Source organism: Pleuronectes platessa, chromosome 6 (genome assembly GCF_947347685.1).
Source record: "Pleuronectes platessa chromosome 6, fPlePla1.1, whole genome shotgun sequence".
NCBI classification, from domain to species: domain Eukaryota; kingdom Metazoa; phylum Chordata; class Actinopteri; order Pleuronectiformes; family Pleuronectidae; genus Pleuronectes; species Pleuronectes platessa.
This window is the reverse complement of record NC_070631.1, coordinates 10,451,568-10,470,157: the sequence shown is the minus strand read 5'-3', so window position 1 is coordinate 10,470,157 and position 18,590 is coordinate 10,451,568. Positions and strand designations below refer to the sequence as shown.

Here is an 18,590-nt window from a genome sequence, read left to right as displayed (position 1 = left end):
TGACCTTTAGCTCTGCGGCGCACTGATGACTCATGCTGTTTACTTTTTGAACCCATGACCTCTGAAGGAAGGATGCATTAGTGTGGCCATTAGTTCATGACTTACCAACATTTTTAAAAATGGGTTATTGTAAGGAGTTTTAACTTAGCATTAGGATTGATTAAGTGGTGTAGGACATTAACGCCACAAGAAACGACCACCCAAATAGTGTGTAGAGGTTCTAAAGTTGTATACACTTTCTATAAAATGTATGTCAAATGTATTGCATAAGTGTAACTTTATTCGATCAAATCACTTTCAGGTTATTTGATTTATTCATTTGATTCAATCAACCTAGCATGATAGAAAACTCTTCATTCAATCTGACACTTTACATTTACATTTTTAACATTTTATTTATATGTAATTGAAACCCACACTTAGTAATTAAGGCAAAACCTTTTTGTGAGTGTGCGATATATGGATGCCAGTAAGATATGACTTTTCTTGAGGTAATTTAATCCTGCAGACTTTCCAACCACCATTAGCTCCTTCTGTCTGACTTCAGAACTCCATATGTCCTCAAAGTCTTCTCGAGGATTTATTTGTTCTCAGCTCACCTCATGGCAAAGCATCAACAAACATGTCTGACAGAAGTGGTTGATTTAGGGGTTGAGCGTCTGACCCGCGTTGCATTCCTCACATGCCTTCATATCCTCTCTCCTGCTGCTGAGAAAGCCCAGAGTGATCCCTGGTGCGGGTGACGCTGCTGTGGGAGCTGGCTCTGGAATGAGGAGGCTCCACCCTCCGCTCCGGACCATGTGGTTCCCATCGCCCCTGTTGCTGTGCTTTGGAAGAGAGGACGCAGAGAACAGTGCCGCCGCACATACTGGTCGGTTTACTGGAATCGGTCATGTTCAAGACTTTTAATGAGACTCTTTACGGGAAACTTCTCCGTCCCTGACAGACACTTCTATTCGGACCCGGAGGTCCCAGCCCCTGACAGGTGCGCACAGAGCGCGGGTAGGATGGGCAGACGCGAGGCGGACAGCAGAGGCGCGATGAACACCAGCGACCGCTCCGGGCTCGGCTGTCTGCAGGACGCGGCATCCAGACGTCACCGAGCCGGCGAGGGGTCCCCGAGGCTGGGCAGCCACCGTCCCTGCAGCGCGGACAAGGCGCACAGGCACCCGGAGATGGAGGCGGCGGGCCGGGCAGCGACGTCCTCGGCGCCGATGGAAGTGAAGAAGCACCAGCACAAACACAACTTGAAGCACCGCTACGAGGTGATGCAGACTCTGGGCCAAGGCACCTACGGGAAAGTGAAGAAGGCGGTGGAGAGGAGCAGCCTGAACACGGTGAGTGAGGAGCTTGGGAATGTGATACTAAAGATGGTAGATTTCCACATTATAATACAAGGATTGTGTATTATAATTAACAAGCAGAGGGAAGTGTATTTGTGTACGTCTGTGTGTGTATGTCTTTTTATGAGGGCCACTTTTGGTGCAATACCATCATTGTGAGGACATATTTAGATGAGATGGTTAGGGTAAGGGGTTAGTAAAAGCATTATATCAATGAAAGTCCTCGCAACCATAGAGAGAAAAGTGTGTGCGTGTGTTTGAATGAGTGGTCCAAGTATTGCTCATGTTGTGGGGACCTACATCTGTCTACAAAGTCACATATGAGGACTTGTCGTCCTTATGGGGTTAAAAAAGACTCCCTTTAGCGTGAATCATGTTTTAAGGTTATATTTAGGTTAAGATCTATGGTAGGGTTAAGGCTAGGATTAGGTTAGGTCTATGTTAAAAGTCCAGTGTGAAAGATTTAGGTGGAAGGGATCTATTGGCAGAAACTCGATATAGAATAATCCTACTGATGTTTTCACTAGTGTGTTTCATCTAAATTGTAAGAATTGTTATTTTCTTTACCCTAGATGGGCTCTTTATATTTGAAAACTTTATTTTGACATCGGGAGCGGGTCCTCTCTACGGAGGCCGCCATATTTTTTACAGGAGCCAAGACAGGACAAACTAAACACATTTTAAGTTTTTATTACAACTGAAGGCTATCACAGGTTCTCTTTCATGTTTGGAAGGGGAGGGTGCGGTGAGGGGTGTTCAGCTGCAACATGCAACCTCACCCCTAGATATAATTAAATTCTACACACTGAACCTTTAAGGGTATGTTTTGGTTACGGTTAGGTTCAGGTTAGGGTTTTATTAGCTATAGTTAAAGTTAGGGTTAGTCTCAAGGAAATCCATTTAAACCAATGCATTGTCCTCTTTAGTCATAGAGACGACTGTGTGTGCGTGTGTTTGTGTGTGTGTGTGTGTTGAAAACATATCATGCTTCTTCTTCCAGTGCGGCCAGGCTGAGATGCCTTTGGCCTGACTCACTCAGCACTTGAACAAGAGGATAAAATAACTACAATAGGTCTCCTACAAGGAGAGAAGTGTCTAACACCCCCCCCCCCCCCCCCCCCACCCACACCCCCAATGAAACACACAGGCACTCTCAAACACACACACAAAATAACATGTTTCTCTTTAATTTTAAATATCCAGGTTAAAAACATGATGCAGGGTCAGATTAGTTTGAATAATTGTGGGTTTAACATCCACAGTCAGGCTGTAATCCCCCACTCTGCTCTGAGTTGAGCATAAACAGACAGAGACCCTGTCAGCCTCGAATTCCCCTTCAGTTTTTTTTAGTAAACAAACACACAGTAATAAGGATAATCTTTTTTGCAATCAGACTATGGAAGTGCCATTGGCACACTTCCTCTGGCTACTTTCACAGTTACTGCAATTCCTCCATCTGGTGAGAAAGAAAGGAAAGAGAGAGGGATTAAAGACAGACAACAGGTAGGAAGAATGTGCAGAGAGAATTTGTTATATTGTGTTTGTCTGTGTGTGTGTGTGCGTGTGCGTGTGCGTGTGCGTGTGTGTGTGTCTGTGTCTGTGGGACAAGTGGAAAATACTGAATACCTCGAGCCAGTAGCCAGCACATACCAAGGATTCTTTGAAACAAAACGGACATTATTTTTGGAAACAGGACCAGGGGGCTGTTGTTTGCGTACGGGAAAGAAGCAGAGGAGGGGACAGTTTTAGGGAAAGGAGGGTAAAGAAGAGGAGGAGGAGGAGGAGGAGTGCTTGTTTTAGGTGCAGGAGGTGAATGTAATGGAAGGAATGGGTGTTGGGTACGCTTGGTCACTAATCTGTGCTGCGGGTCACTCACACTGGCTGAGAGCCTGACTCGTCACTATAACGGAACCAGGAGAGAAAGTTAAAACAAGATGGATATGTTTTTGCTTTGTGCAATGTACATTTCTTATGTCTTAAAAAAAGTATTAACATGATTTCATCAGATATCTACAGCTCTGAACTTGTGTTGCACCATTTGGAAAGAAAGAAAATTGCAATTGACAAATTTATTTTATTCAAGATCAAAATACTTCCAGGCACCAGATGTAGCCGCAGCACCTTTTTTTTTTTCCCTGACCCAAAACACAAACCAGATGCTTGTTTTGTTGTTGTACGTACCTCTAAGAAAACTTGCGACCTGAGAAGTTTGTAGAAACTTGCTCACTGCTGGTTTGAATATGAAGATTGATAGAACTTTTACATGTGTCTGTTAATGGATTATTAGCTTAGCATTTGCACATTTTGCAGTCATAGGTCGGATTTAGCGAATAAGATCCGTATAATTAATGTGTTTATTAGTGAGCTTTAAAGGTGCTGGTAGTCAGGCCTTTGGTTTGTATTTTGGAGCTAAGCTGACAGCTGCTGGTTCCTCATAGATACAGACATTTAACTTTGGCAAGAAGTGCATTTCACAAAATATCAAACTGTTGCTTTAACTAGACAGTTTGTTTTGAAGATTAGCCATTGAAAGCTTTTAAATCATTTTCTGCTGTGCATGGACGTCATCAACACATTTCTCTAGTTCCTAGTTATGGAAAGGGAGACATTTGGGCTGTGTGTGTGTCTGTCTGTGTGTGTGTTTGTTTTTGTGTGTGTAGCTGGATGTTAAGGTCAAGGGTCCCTTTGGCAAGAAGCCTATAGTCCTGCTGTTAAATCTTCCACCGATGCAGCAGGGATCTTGAGTGATGCTCAAGCTTGTAGGATGTGTACGTATGTGGGTGCATTAATTTGTCTGTGGGAGTAGAGGGACAGGAAGTCAGCGGTGGCCGTCCTCGGCCCCAAAACCCCATCGTGACATCACGCACACTAAAGACACTCCCACAAAACATCAGCAGCGTCAGGAATTGGTCAGTGGGGAAAAGGCAGGGAGTAACAGCAGTACGTGGAAGAGAACATTAGATATAGAGAGAGCACAGAAAAGGTTGCACTCTGTCTGGTTCAAATTACGTTTGATCATATTGTACATATTGTACAGATTGGCTGTACCATTACAACATGTACAGATAGTTCTCCTCCACACCCGTTCGAATAACGTTAAAGAACATCTGATGACATCCACATGCTCATACTCGTAGCCCCTTGTGTTTCCTGCGTGCCCTGCTACAGTTTGGTGTTTTAGGCAAATATCTCACACGGAGCACATTGTTTGGATGAACAGTGAGACCTTGTTAGTGAGACGGATACTTTAGAGGTCGTACTCAGACATGACGCAGACACTGCATATTTGCATGCACAGTGGTGAAATCACAAACACACACATGCCCACATTTCCTCCTCATGCGTGCCCCTTATGAAAATATGCTCTTAATGCCCTGAAGGCTGAACAATGCCCCGAGTGCGCTGATCAGACTTAAATGCCAAGTCCGAGGGCACTAGGGAGTAACTCAAGGCTTAGAATGACAGTAGTATACAAGTCTTTTTACTTTTAACATAGTCATTACTTTCACCTATTCTGGTAGCTGCCTCATACATCCTCTTTATTGCTTTTTTTAATAGACTTTATTAATTGTTTTTTATAATAAAAAGATACAAAATAAAATAAGAAATTTGTATGCGTATAAAAAATGGGGGAAACATGGAAACAGCAAGGAAACATGGTAGCGTCTCCTCATGATCAACGAATACATTTGGTTTAATTCTCCACACCGTGTCAGTGTCTTCTGCTTCATATCAAATGATCTTTGTTTTTTCAGTTATTTGCATGAAGACCAAGCTACTGAGAACTGTGGTTTGGTGCAAAACTCCAGCGCATGTTGTTTTCCATTACTTTGAAACGACTGTACTGATCAGTGTCCAATACAGTTCCAGATGTGAACTGGGCAGTTGCCTATAAATGCGTCATAACAGATTTACAATTTACATCAATATTAAAACCAATAGATGTCACAAAGCATCTTGTGATGTCTGACAGTCTAAGAGCAGATGTCTTATTGTTTTGTCTTGTTTCCACATCCACCCCTTCCCTTCCTCACTCTGCCGTCCCAGCCAGCAGGTGTTTGGGTCAGGAAACATTCACGATCATGCAAATGTCCCACATGATGATTTCTCCCCAAGCTTAGACTTGTGCCTTTCAGCAAACAGCCTCTGAATACGAGCGCCCCTAATCTCTGACCCAGCACCCTGCTCTCCCTCTTGCCTGAACGACTTTAGCCACATCAGTCTGGTGATGTGAGAAATAAATATCCTCTGCAGTATGCCGAGTGCTTGATTAGCAGCGCGAACAGAGCCGGGTAAATCTGCCTTTTGCTTCCATGCACGACCTGCTTGGAATGAGGTGCATGATATTTGAAACTTGGAATCGTTTCCTACTATTGGTGCATTTAAAAGATCTTTTCAAATTTCTTTTTCCTCGCAGAAGATATACTTTATCTTATTGGGACCTTTCTGAGTAAATCGAATATAAATGAAATGAAAAATAAAATCATAGCAAAGAAGAAAATAACAGTCTCCTTCATTGAATATCATCACATCAGTAAAGAAGGTAAGGCCAGTCCCGGCAGTTCACTTGAGTGCGTTTGTGTTGTGTTACATAACTGCTGCAGTTGTTGGAGCGTGTGAATTGTGTTTTCCAGTGTCTCGTAGACGTTTTTTTTTCCAGCAGCTGAGAATTCTGGAGCTGTGACCCGAGGGAGAAGCCGGCTCGCCCAAAGAGACTCTGAAGGGGTTGACAGAATTTTACGACTGTATGATCATCGCTATACTAGGATGTCAACCTCACAACGCAGTTCTATAGGCTCATCGCATTATATCACATCTCCTACTCTTTTATCGTCCTGTTGGGCTATTTCTAGAAAAAAGGACACCCTAGTTTGTCTTGTTCTTGCCATTTTGGCAACAGTTTCTCAATCTAAAGAGATTCAGGGGCTCATGGTGTGTGTGTCATGTGTGTATCTGGTGGTCGGGGGGTTACATCGGGGTACAGTGAGCGCCTGGGATTAAGGAAGCAGAGTGTAAACAGTGCAGCTGTCAACCTTCTGCCTCTGTGTGAGCTCAGATCACAGGAGACCTGCTCTCACCATCCAGCCTTTAAAACCCACATAATCACCTCTAATACCAAGGGATTTTATTTGTGTGTGTGTGTGTGTGTGTGTGTAACTGTATCAACACTATGTATGTCTTTGTTTCCATGCATGTCTATTGAGGTGATACACAAACTAGGCATTTGTCTGTGTTTATCACTTGAAAGTCTTGAGTTGAGGAAGTTGAGGAGAAAATTAGTTAACTGCTGGGTTTGCGGAGGAATTCATTAAAGAGGAATTTGTGTTTGCTGGCAACATCCACAAGTTTTGCACAAAGTATCACCATGGTAGCGACTGTCCCCCTATAACCTGGGAGACGGGGCTCTCTTCAGAAGGACTTTTGTCGCCGCAGTGATCAGCTTATGTTGGTTTCGAACATTTTGCTTCATATGACATGTCCGGACTCAATGGCGTGTTTCCTTTCACAGGTGGCGATCAAGTCCATCCGCAAGGAGCGCATCACAGACGACCTGGACAAAATCCACATCCAGAGGGAGATCGAGATCACCTCCTCGCTGAGACACGCCAACATCATACGCTTCCACGAGGGTAAGACTGCAAACGCACACAACATTGCACACAAGAGCTAAATTGAATCGGTTTTTATGATTAAGTTTTTTCTCCACATTATTTTAACAAAGTGGGTGTCATACTCCTCTAATCACTGTTGTCCCCTGACAGACACGGCAGCAGAAATGTGGTGCCATAAGTCCCCTTATGAAACAACATTTAAATTCACTAGATCCAGATTGGGATTTGGATCTGCACCAAATTTTCTAAATGTCCGTCCCCTAAACATGACTGATGTTGTCAGCAAGATCCATGAACTATTCTCTGAGAAATTAATGAAAATGTTGAAAAAACGCCCTCTCACATTGTTAATGAAAGTGAAATCAAATTCCTTGATCATCCCCTGTTCTGGATCTGCACCAAATTCGCCCCAGACATATACAGCATCCCTCTTCTAACCCTAACCCTCTTAGTTTTTTGGTAACCTGTCCAGTAGTTTTTGTGTAATAAAGAGATAATAATGTTCAAAACAGATAATGCCGACATTTTTAATTGTCAATAAAGTTTAAAACGAACAATGAAAAGCAAGTTTCCAAATTCCAATTTAGCTTCTTCCTCAGTGCCACAGACCCACATTGCTGTTCAAAAACAACATCAGGGAACCACAACATTGGCACTGAGGTCTATTCTTGGGGGGATCCCATGTAAACAGCTGAAAATAGTCCTTGACACGTGCTCAACTTACTCCTGTGTGAGTAAAAGGCTGCAGGGCCCAGCTGTTCCAGGAAAGTGAAATTAGCGTTTAAAAAATATATTTTTGAACCATTTTGCCAAAAGATCTTTGTCTCTAAAGGTATTAAGAGATGATCAAGCACATGTAATAACATACTATTTCAGCATTACCCCCTGAAAGTGAAATATTATGTATTGTTGGAGTTTATTCTGTAGGGATTTTGCTCATTAAAAGTTTGAAATATTCTGTTAACAAGCTTCTGTGTGTCTGGTCTTCCACAAATGCAGAATAGCATCTCTCAATGTTGTAAGGTGTAAATCTGAGGCATCCTCTGAGACTCATACGTATAATGTCATGTTGTCGATGTGTCCTGTGCAGTGTTCGAGAGCCGGGATAAGATCGTGATAGTGATGGAGTATGCCAGCAGAGGAGAGCTGTACGATTACATCCAGGAGAGAAGGAGACTGGCTGAGACAGAAGCCAGAAGCATCTTCAGACAAATCACATCTGCTGTCCACTACTGCCACAAGGTTTATACTGACGCACACACTTGCAACACAAAATGGAACCCCGCCAATTCAGTATAAATTAAGAGATAACATGTCGGCACATCTGATTCGCTTGCTGCAGTATTGAAGTGTGCACAGGCAAATACGGATTCTGCTAAATCCACTAAATCCTAATCCTAATGCTGCAGAAAAACTTGACTCGAGTTTTCAGATCTCTCTGGGTTAAGAGAGCATTAAGCCTTGATTGTTTTTTACAGTCACACACTGACACATTTAACCGACACGTTGCTTAAAGGAGCTTCCTTCCTCCTTCCAGGCCCTGGCGACAGAACAAGTTCCTCTTTGTGATGTTGTTCCTATTGTTGTGTACATAAAATCGGACAGGAATTAACAAGGAAATCCTATGAATACAGAAGTGCATCATGGTGCAGGAGAAGTGAGGACCTGTGGCTTTCGGTCAGCTGAGTTGGCTATGACAGAAAGTTGTTTGTTTTCTTATCATTCTTATTTTAGCAGCTTGGCTTCTTCAGGAATTCCTGACATAAAACGTAGGGATTATCATTCAGCTCCTGCAGCTTTGTAGTCGGCGGGGAGGTGGATTTTGTGCTCCTTTTTTCTGGTCCTTTGAATATTTTTCCCAAAATAGATGTGAACGTTCCGGCATGAATGAATTATTGAATGTGCCTCTGAGGTATGCAGAACACATGGAGGGTTTATTATAGCTTCAAGAGTTTGTTTTTGTGCTATCCTTCAACATAAGTTCCAGTGATGTGAAAAATTGCAGGAAGAAAAAAATCTGGTCAGCCACACAGATTTCTCTTTACCTTTATCTCTGCCTTGCATGCACATACACACACAGACAGTGCACACAACACCATCTAAGGTCATGGGACATTTCTCCTCTTACAGTAAATACTCTGAAGATGATGGAATAAATGAATAAGGCTCTGGCTCATTAACCAAAGTTCCTCTGTGTCACACAGTTTTCCGGGGTGGTCACAGCTATCTCTAGTATTGTCTCTCCTTAGGATTTCCTACCTATTCAATATCAAATCAACAGATGTTTCCCCTTCACTGGATCTGAAGTGCACTGCTGCTCTGTGTCACTCTGGTCCACAGCTGTCTCCCCCCTGTGGCTACACAGTTTGCCCACAGGTGCTTCATGCCATCAGGGGATAAAATCCCATCTCAACAGATTAATTAACCCAAATAAAGCACTTCCTCATGCCTGATGATTTCACGGTCTGAGAACCTGTCTCAAGGCTCTCTGGTATTTTAGACTTATGGCCTTGCTACATGAGGCTTGAGAGGAATGTTAAGGATCATGAAATAGTAAATGCTCTATGTACCAGGTGGGGTTGTTTTGTAAACTTCAGACACTTCACGCAGAGAGAAAACATCTCACGTGTCTCTGCTCTCTTTGCAGAATGGTGTGGTGCATCGTGACCTCAAACTGGAGAACATCCTTTTAGATCAAGATTTCAACGTCAAGGTAAGATCTATAAAAAGCATGCACCAACCGGGCCTGAAAGTTACTCTGACAAAAAGAAGAAAATAGATGAAGAGTTTCCTTCCAAAATCTAAATATTTATCCCTGCGTTAAAAATGGACGTGTCCTTTGACACAATCTCTGTTGGCCTGAGCCTAAAATACATCTTAGAGTTATTTTAAATCGTCCAAAGACCACAGATTATACTTTTGTTTTTGAAAATGAAGGCATACTTCTTTCTGACACACTGGCTGATATGTTTTAGGAAACAATCTTGTTTCCACTGCTGATGTTCTGAGCACGCTAGAACGAAGCTCCACCTCGTGCAGCTGCTGACGGAGGATTTTGCCAGCCCTGAAATAAAACTGCAAACCAAGTCCAGATTCAGAACGTACATTGGAACACATTCTGCCCACAGTAATGTTAATGTGTTGTTAAATCACACACGCTGAACCAGCACAATCACTGTGCCAGGTCTTATAAAAGAAGCCAGGGGTCATTTTTTGCCTTATTTGGATGTTCCTCTCCTTTTATGGGAGTTGTGCACGGCAAAAGGGGAATGCGGGGAATCTAGTGGCAATCGTGCCAATCTGAGGGTTTTGATGTAAGTATGCTGTCTGTCCGTCAAAAGAAAGAACATTGTGCAGACCTCTCAGCAGTTCTTCATCCATCTCAGACCTCAGGTTCACCACACTGGGCTGCAGGAAATGACAGAGTTTGTTAGTCATGCGTGTGCATGTTATACCTGCACAATAGCAGCTTCATGGCGTGTGTTCATTGCCGGCACAGCCCGACATTTAAGGTATAACTCTGGCTCTTGGTCACGTGTGAAGCAACAGCTTATTACTTATGAACATACAGTTTCTACTTTGATGGTTTACTTTTACAGTTTTCATTCCAGCAGTGGCAGAAGTCTGCAGAGACTTGTTTTTTCTCTGCTTCAGAGCTTTGAAGGCGTTTGTTTAATGTGTTTATTTTATATTTCAACTGGTAATGGACAACAGGAAGGTTGTTTAATGTGTTTATTTTATGTTTCAACTGGTAACAGACAACAGGAAGGTTGTTTAATGTGTTTATTTTATATTTCAACTGGTAACGGACAACAGGAACAATAGTCTGTTGAGGCAGTTGCTTCATACATTGGCCCAGAAGCGTGCACAGGGAACCTTTTTTATGTTTATGAGAAAGAGTGTTGCAAGATTTCAACACTGAGGAAAGTCTTTGTCATGGGCTGAAATGATGTATATCTGCAGGGAGCACAAAAACAAATGCACAAACACAAACACACACACACACACACACACACACACACACACTTGTTGAAGGTCTACACATCATTGTTGCCACAGTAAGTACAAGTATAATATAAAGAGTGAGCTCACTTATGTACACACCGTGTCCTCTTCCACCTGTGAGGTCTCTGTTTCCCTGTACCTCTGCTTCACGGAAATAAAGCTGTCACGCTAAGTATCTTTAACACCAGCCGGCCTCATAGGCGGCTGCTGCACGTTGTTAATAATCTCTTCAGATAGAGAAGAGCCTCGGCGTGTGTGCATGGCTCTCTTATCCTCGAGTGAGTGATTGTTCCGTTACGTGCCGCCTGATGTTTTTGGCGCTCTTCTCTTCCCCCTCGCTCACACTTACTTTGGCAAGCGCTCAGCAAAGCTATTTTTGGCTCTTTAAAAGGAATTGCTAGTGAGTTGTTGTGTTATTGTTCAGAGTTTGCGGCGCGTACTCAATGAAAAGGAATCTGAGCGTTGAAGGGAATGAGTGAGTTAGATTTGGGATGGACTCAGTGTTAGTCGTGTGATCCTTGTCACATTAATCTTCCTGTTCACTTGACACTGATGCTCTATTGTGCTGTGAAACCTTAGAATGAAATATGATACGACATATTTTTAAGGTTTAACATGCTTTTATTTGTATAACCCATATTCCCAAATCTCAATCTGTCTCATGGGGCTTCACAACAACACATCCTCTGCCCTTGACCTCAACAATAGGAAGGAAGAACTACCAAAAATGTAAAAGACACTACCCAAAGGAAATGAGATATCACGCTTACCGTGGCACGTCAAGGCAGGGCAATTTTATTTATATAGCACCTTCCATACACACAGAGGTAGATTCAAGGTGCTACAGTTTTTGTATTTCAGTGGTTTGTCATCCTCTCTATGTTCTACCCCAGGAATAAATACTAATAATAACATATAATTAATACAAAGGCGAGGACAAGGAACAACAAGGGGACATAATATGGATATATAATCAATCGGTGAATTCATCCATCTCTTGCTCTCTTTCTTTTTGTTCTGCAGCTGGCTGACTTCGGCCTCTCCAATCACTTCCAGAGGGGCACTCTGCTGCAGACGTACTGTGGAAGTCCGCTCTACGCCGCCCCAGAGATAGTGAAAGGACTGCCATACCAGGGGCCGGAGGTGGGTCACACACTGCCATCGCTGCTTTCGCTTATGAGAAAACATTCTGGGTGTGTCATTAAAGCGGCAACCGAAGTAGCGCTAACGTTAGCTTAGACTCAAGAACAAACCACTCTGCTCCACTCTGCTCCTCCTGCCCCTCCATCTCCCTCAAGCCAACAAAAAAAAAAATGTTTAAGCTAACTTATGGACAGGGCTGAAAACACAACTTCCTTGACGGAGTGAATCGTGTGTTGTATAAATTGAAGCCGAAATTGTGTGAGTTATGTGCATGGCTCATTCTTCATTGTGTGTGTGTTTTGGGATGCCAGGTGGACTGCTGGGCGCTCGGGGTGTTGCTCTATGCCCTGGTGTACAGCAGCATGCCGTTTGATGGTGCGAGTCACTCCATGCTCACTGAGCGGATAAGCCAAGGTCGCTATCACAGACCCAACCCCCCCTCAGGTAAACTTTATCCTTATATTTATTTAGCAACATTATAAATTCACATATCTGTCCAAAAGTTTTGGTTAGTGTGTTGTTCTCACTAGTATCCTGTTAATTGTGTTGTGTCGGCCAGTGCTGCTGCTGTAAATAGCTGTTGACTCTGTTCCTCCAGACGCCTGCGCTCTTATCGACTGGTTGTTGACAGTGCGCGTGGATGAGAGAGCCACGATAGAGGACGTGGCCAACCACTGGTGGGTGAACTGGGGTTATGAAGAGAGTGTGTGTGACTGCACTTCATCTCCGCACCAAGAATGTCCCTCCCCTCTGCTGGCTCGCTACATCGACTGGCAGAATCGGGTCGCTGCCGCCAGCAACATGGTGGTCGACCCTGGGTGCCTGTCCTCAGACTCCGCCTGTGCAGCCCAGAGCTCCCACCACCCGTTTTACCTGAGCTTACCTCTGAGGAGCGATCGTAGCGGAGGGCAGGCACGTGGGGGAATGTCCAGCCTCAGGAAGTCACGCAAGGAGAATGCAATTCCCCAGACGGCACAGGGAGCATGTGGTGGTGTTTGTGCAGCAGCTGCCCTCTCTGCTGTGGTTTCCTCCACTTCCACTGTTGAAAGAAAGAAACCAAAAGGTATTCTGAAACCCCAGAGGAGTTTTGACTCAGTCTTTCACAGCCCCCCTAAAGACAGCTCTCCCTCCCAGCTATACAACGCTTCTCCACAGCCTTATCGAACACATGCTGATGTCCTATCCACCAGCCTGCCGTCCCCGTCAACATTCAGCCAGCCCTCATCTAAAATGCCCAAGAAGGGGATACTGAAGAACTTGTATGGAGGGGAGTCAAGTTATGGCTCCTCCTCAGGAAGAAGGGGCTCTGGAGCAGGAGTTAAAGAGAATGAAGCAGGTGATTTGTGCTCTTATGAAAAGCACAGTTGTCTCCCGGCATCAGGGGACAGTCCCACCATGCGCACAGAGGCAGTAAGAAGAAGGAAGGGTATTCTGAAACGTAATGGCAAGTTTTCCCGCAGTCTGGATCTCCCCGATGACCACCACTCATCTCCATCTGTGGCCCCCGCGATGTTCCCCGAGGTTCTGCAGCAGCTGCTCCGCGCCACAGGGGGTAGCGAGGGCAGGCGTAGCCGCCCCTCCAGCGTGGTGAGCGAGGATAGCGTCTTCTCTTCCGATTCCTTTGACTTGCTGGATCTCAGCGCCCAGTCACATCGCAGGATTTTCTCCCGGGGGACGCAGCGCAGCTCCGAGGAGGACCTGGATCAGCTGAGGGCTGAGACGGACAGGGTCGGAGAAGGACAGAAGGACAGAAGGAAATGCTGACATGCGACACCTGTTCCTCAGTTCACTTTCCTGTGATAATCATTGTCTGCCCAAAAAACTCTTAAATGAAGTTTGCACCTCAAGAACATTGTCAATGTAAAGCACCAGTTCTCTGTAGTGAAAGATGAATTCTTTGACAGTTTAACTGCAAAACAGAAAGTGACGAGACATTGAAAAGAGATCCTGCACCTGCTGAATCAAAGACATGGCACCTGAGTGTGGCAGAATGGACAGACGCTCTGTTGGATGACCTCTAACCTCGCCTGCACAACAAATCGTCTTTTTAGATTTTGCTGCAGTTTTCGGTTCAGATGAGCCTTTAACATCTGAGTGTCAATGCTGTGGCACCGAGGTTTTTGGAAAACAATGACGAGTGTAACAAAGTGCCATCTTGAATATGTGAGTCTGTCAATAGTGGCAAGACATGTAGACATGTAGACATGTAGACAGCTCGATTGTGAGCTTGAATCCTGCAAAATAACTACACTTTTAATGCATTTTAACGCATTTAATAACTAGTGTTTAACTCACTGAAATGTAGTTTTACGCAGATATAAAGACATTTTAAGCATTTCTTAATGTATAGTACATGTCATCAATTATAACTTCTCCTGTATTTTAGATTATTTAATTCTCTGTTTACACACCAGGCTTCCCTGTTGACTGGATACAAGAGGAGTTATAGTTGCTGTTTACATATGACCTGCAAGAGAGACAATAAAACGAAAGGAATAGTAGACTCTATTACATTTCATCTTGAAAGTTGCAGATAGCAGTTGGGTGGCACAGTTAATAACATAATTTTTACCTATCGTTAACTCTATGAATGTGCAGTAAAACACCCTTTTATTCATCATTCATTCTCCTTAAACTGGGACGACCTGTGCTGCATTTACAGTCAGACAATGTTGGGCCGACTGTCAGGATATATTTGCTTGTGAAACGATTCATAAAGTTAGTCCAACGTGTGATTGTGTGGTCAAGTTGTCTCATGTATGTAAACGTGCCAAAGTCGAATATCCTTAGAAACAGGCCATTCAACAAATAGCACTAAATACCACCTGATGTTTAAAATGAGCGATTGAAGTACAGTGTTTCCTGTTTCACCATGTTAGTGAGTATATTTGTACCACACAGTATTACACTGTGCACAATTTTCTCCTTTGCACCAACAGGCACAGTTTGAATAGCAGGTGGATCATATTGGTTTTTACTGTGGACGTTTGAACAGCTGATGTATGCAGTAAATGTGTGCAGTTTTAAACATGTAATCCTATGAGAACAAGGCTCTGGTCACTTTGTTTGATGGAATCTTTTAGTTCTTCCTTTCTCTCTTTTGGAAAAGTAAATAAATTATGTGAATCTTAATACTCTCCATATGTTTACTTTTATATTTTCTGGCCATGAGCGTGACACGACACAGAGAATTCAAGGAACATTCTTGCGAAAGACAAAAAGCCATTTATCCATTTAATTAACTCCCACAGTCCTGTGTGTCCATAAACACAGAGCTGTGTTTACCATTAAGCCTTGATTTCATTATGAGCCATGTACTTAAAAGTTAATTTGAAGAACGAAAGCACTCAGCAGAATGTGGAAATATTTCATGAACTCACTTCCCTTCAGGTTACATTTAGATTTTACATGAACGTTTTGTACTGAGAGGGGGATTAATATATCAACTGTGCAAAACTGTGTATTACAACATAAGTGAGCATTGACTGTGACGCCTTCCTAAGACGCTTTTCCTTTTCTTTCCCGTATTGGCTTTCACTAAATACCTCTCCAACCCAGTCTTAATGTTTGGCAGGCCTCTCCTCTGTGTATTGGAGAGAACCCTGCATCAGCGGTTAAGATTTTTAAGGCCTTAATGCCAAATTTAAAGATTATATTGTCCTCAGGGAATTGGCAAAAGTCTCCAACCTCTTTGACTCATTAAATCCTGTCAAAAGTTGAATCCATGTGGTCCTTGCTGGCTGAGTCGCAGCCGTTTTCCACATGTTTTGTCGAGATGAAACAAAGCAACCATCACCCGCAGGTTTTGTTTAGATGTGGAGGAGTCTGTCATGTCTTCCATAAACACAGGGATTACTTTATACCACACATTTGTACGGTTTCAACCATTTTAAAAGTTCTTCCTGTTGCAATAGTCCAATGACTCTTATGTTAATGGTTGATTGATGGCAGGAAAGCACTTTGTTCATTTGGTGGGTGAAGTCCAGAGCCGAGGTCAGACGGTGACGTTTCATTCATTTATAACTAAATACATGTGCCCAAGATGCTGTAACAGACGAGGGCAAGTGTTGATCCTGGATCCACGCCTCCTGCTCCTGCATCCACGGCGCCGTGCGGTGCCCCAGATGGCTACCCAGCCTGAATATGGTGATGGGGGTATGTGGGCATGAAGGTGACGTGGGGACGTGGTGAGCACCTCCAGGTGAACCAGGGAGAGGTGATGCACAGCTGACATTGGAAGGCTGATTCAAAAGGCAGCAGGAGAGCTGCCAGAGACAGACCCAGAGACAGACCCAGAGACACAGGAGACACACGTGGGAGGAACACGAGCAGAGACTGAAAGAGACACCATAGAGCTGAGCTGAGTTGAGCTGAGCTGAGCTGAGCTGAGAAACACCATTGTGTGTGTGTGTGTGCGTGTGTGTGTGTGTGTCAAAGTCTTGACCAGTAAGATGTTTGATCCCACTAATGCTCTCCATCACTGAGGAGCTCAAAACAACAAACAAAGACTTGGCTTTAATAGTCAGAGGAGGATAACTGTGGAGTAACAGCCTCATAAAGCATCATGGCTGCTTCTGGGCCTCCTGTCAATCACACTGTCAATTCCCTTTAAACTGCATGGACCCAATGGCCGAGTATGTTCCAGTATTCCAAAATCTGCAGTCATCACTAATGCAAACCAGGGCGAAGGGCTTCAAAGCCAAGAGGCTTTTCTTTCTGTTCTGTCACATGTTGATAAAAGTACCATGGAGTGAACCAAAGCAGCCAGACTTTACCAGTGTTTCAGCCTGCTTACCAGGGCTCAGGCTATAAGAGAACAGCTGCATTAAAATGGAGAAATCCTTCATTCCCCACATGCTGTCGCTATGAATCACTGAATTTAAAGTGGTCAAATACAATGAGAGAAACCATGTTAAAAAAATTAATTTGCAAACCAGATTGTTAATTTTATTTTTATTTACAGCTTTAACTACTGAACCATTTCCATTGTCTAACAAATCCATTGACTCGCTAGTTTATCTCTTGCAAATCAGTTTGGATTCTTTGGCGACGACACTAAAGTTAAAAGTAATAATAGTAATAATAAAAAAACGTATATAGCAACTTTCAAAACAGAGTTCCAAGGCGGTTTACAAGTGAAAAATTGAAGGCAAACAATAGGAGACAGTTGCAAACCAATTTGAAGACCTCACAACAATAGAGCACAGATGCAGAGATAAAGAATTTTGCAAATGAGAAAATTAAAAAAAGATACGAAAACATAATTAAATGATCAAACGGTCAGATAAGAACTAGGAGAGAAAGCACACCTGCAAAAATGATTGAGGAGGGACCGATCTCCTCAAGGTCATTGCTTCAAAGTGTGGGAGCCTTGACAGAAAACGTCAGGTCACCTCTTGTCCTCCCCCAGGACTGTGGGATGATGAGCAGGGCCTTTGCTGAGGACCTCAGCTTATGACCAGGCACATATGGAGTCAAAAGATCCAAAATGTATTTGGTGGTTGTCCAGAGCGGGAAAAAAATATTAAAATCAATACTAAAAATGAATCAAAGCGAATGATGAGAAGTTAAAATCAGACTTCTCTGCTCTCTTTTACCAGATTTGATGAGTCTGGCCGTCGTGTTTGGGACGAGCTGCAATTTATGTGGACTCTGTCGGCTCAGGCAGGTGAAGAGATACCTCTTGAAGATACTAATCCTAAATACGACTTAGAACATCTTTGATTTGATTGTACAGTTCTGTGTTTGATGATCTTGGAATCTGGACATTTCTTCCTTGTTTAGCATGAAAAGATAAATCAGTACTTGTTTGAGCACATGGTGCAACACAGCACCTGCTTCAAAAAGTCACTTACTGCAGAGGCAACCAAACCATCAAGAATTGAGCAATAGTGTCCCCTTGTGGCAATTTGATGTAGGTGGCCCAAAGTCCCCTAAGTATCTGAAGTAGCTTTAAGAGTTTTAAACCTTTAGGAATATATAAAAAAGACTAATGTAAGTACCTACGACAGCCAATTACAAAATACTTTGTACGAATTTGTGAATTTTCCTAATGCCTGACCCTGCTTTTATTCTTCATACAAAGATCCACTCGTCACAGTACAGACAGTGTGTCCAGAAGAAATGATTGATAATGGGTGGTTATGGAGTTAGATATAAGAGCATGGTCATAGAGCTCATAAGGAAAAAAGTGTGAAAGAAGTCAGGGTTAGTTAATGATCTTTAGCACATTATTATTATGATTGTGTCTTTACCTCGTTTCTTTGAAGTTGAAATGTGGAAAAACCCTGACTGACCTCACTGATCACTCAGAACTCAGAAGTATTTTGAGTCATAGTGTCCAATTTTTTCCTTTAGCAGGTGTTTGTTCATCATGGAGAGTTGTTTGAAAGGACTTCCTGTGTTTTTTTTATATCTATATATGCACAAGTTTATTAACTGTTATTAATTTGAATTTACTTTTATGCACAAGTTTATCATTGTGCAC

At 43.1% G+C, this 18,590-nt stretch overlaps 1 protein-coding gene across 1 annotated transcript; it reads left to right on the top strand.

Moving 5' to 3' along the window:
- The first annotated feature begins 814 nt into the window (after window positions 1-814).
- On the top strand, window positions 815-15,235 carry LOC128442922 (NUAK family SNF1-like kinase 1). Its single transcript, XM_053425547.1, has 7 exons — window positions 815-1,337; window positions 6,853-6,973; window positions 8,046-8,197; window positions 9,603-9,668; window positions 11,984-12,103; window positions 12,415-12,547; window positions 12,702-15,235. Exons 1-7 carry the CDS (start codon window positions 909-911, stop codon window positions 13,865-13,867), a joined length of 2,187 nt encoding a protein of 728 aa, XP_053281522.1. The 5' UTR covers window positions 815-908; the 3' UTR covers window positions 13,868-15,235.
- The last annotated feature ends 3,355 nt before the right edge of the window (window positions 15,236-18,590 follow it).

What these genes read in the sequence shown, in the direction of transcription:
- LOC128442922 (XM_053425547.1), top strand. Translation starts at nt 909, where the DNA reads ATGAGACTCTTTACGGGAAACTTCTCCGTCCCTGACAGACACTTCTAT. An exon ending in CATCATACGCTTCCACGAGG is followed by an intron (nt 6,974 to 8,045) that starts GTAAGACTGCAA and finishes TGTCCTGTGCAG; the next exon opens with TGTTCGAGAGCCGGGATAAG. An exon ending in CTGTCCACTACTGCCACAAG is followed by an intron (nt 8,198 to 9,602) that starts GTTTATACTGAC and finishes CTCTCTTTGCAG; the next exon opens with AATGGTGTGGTGCATCGTGA.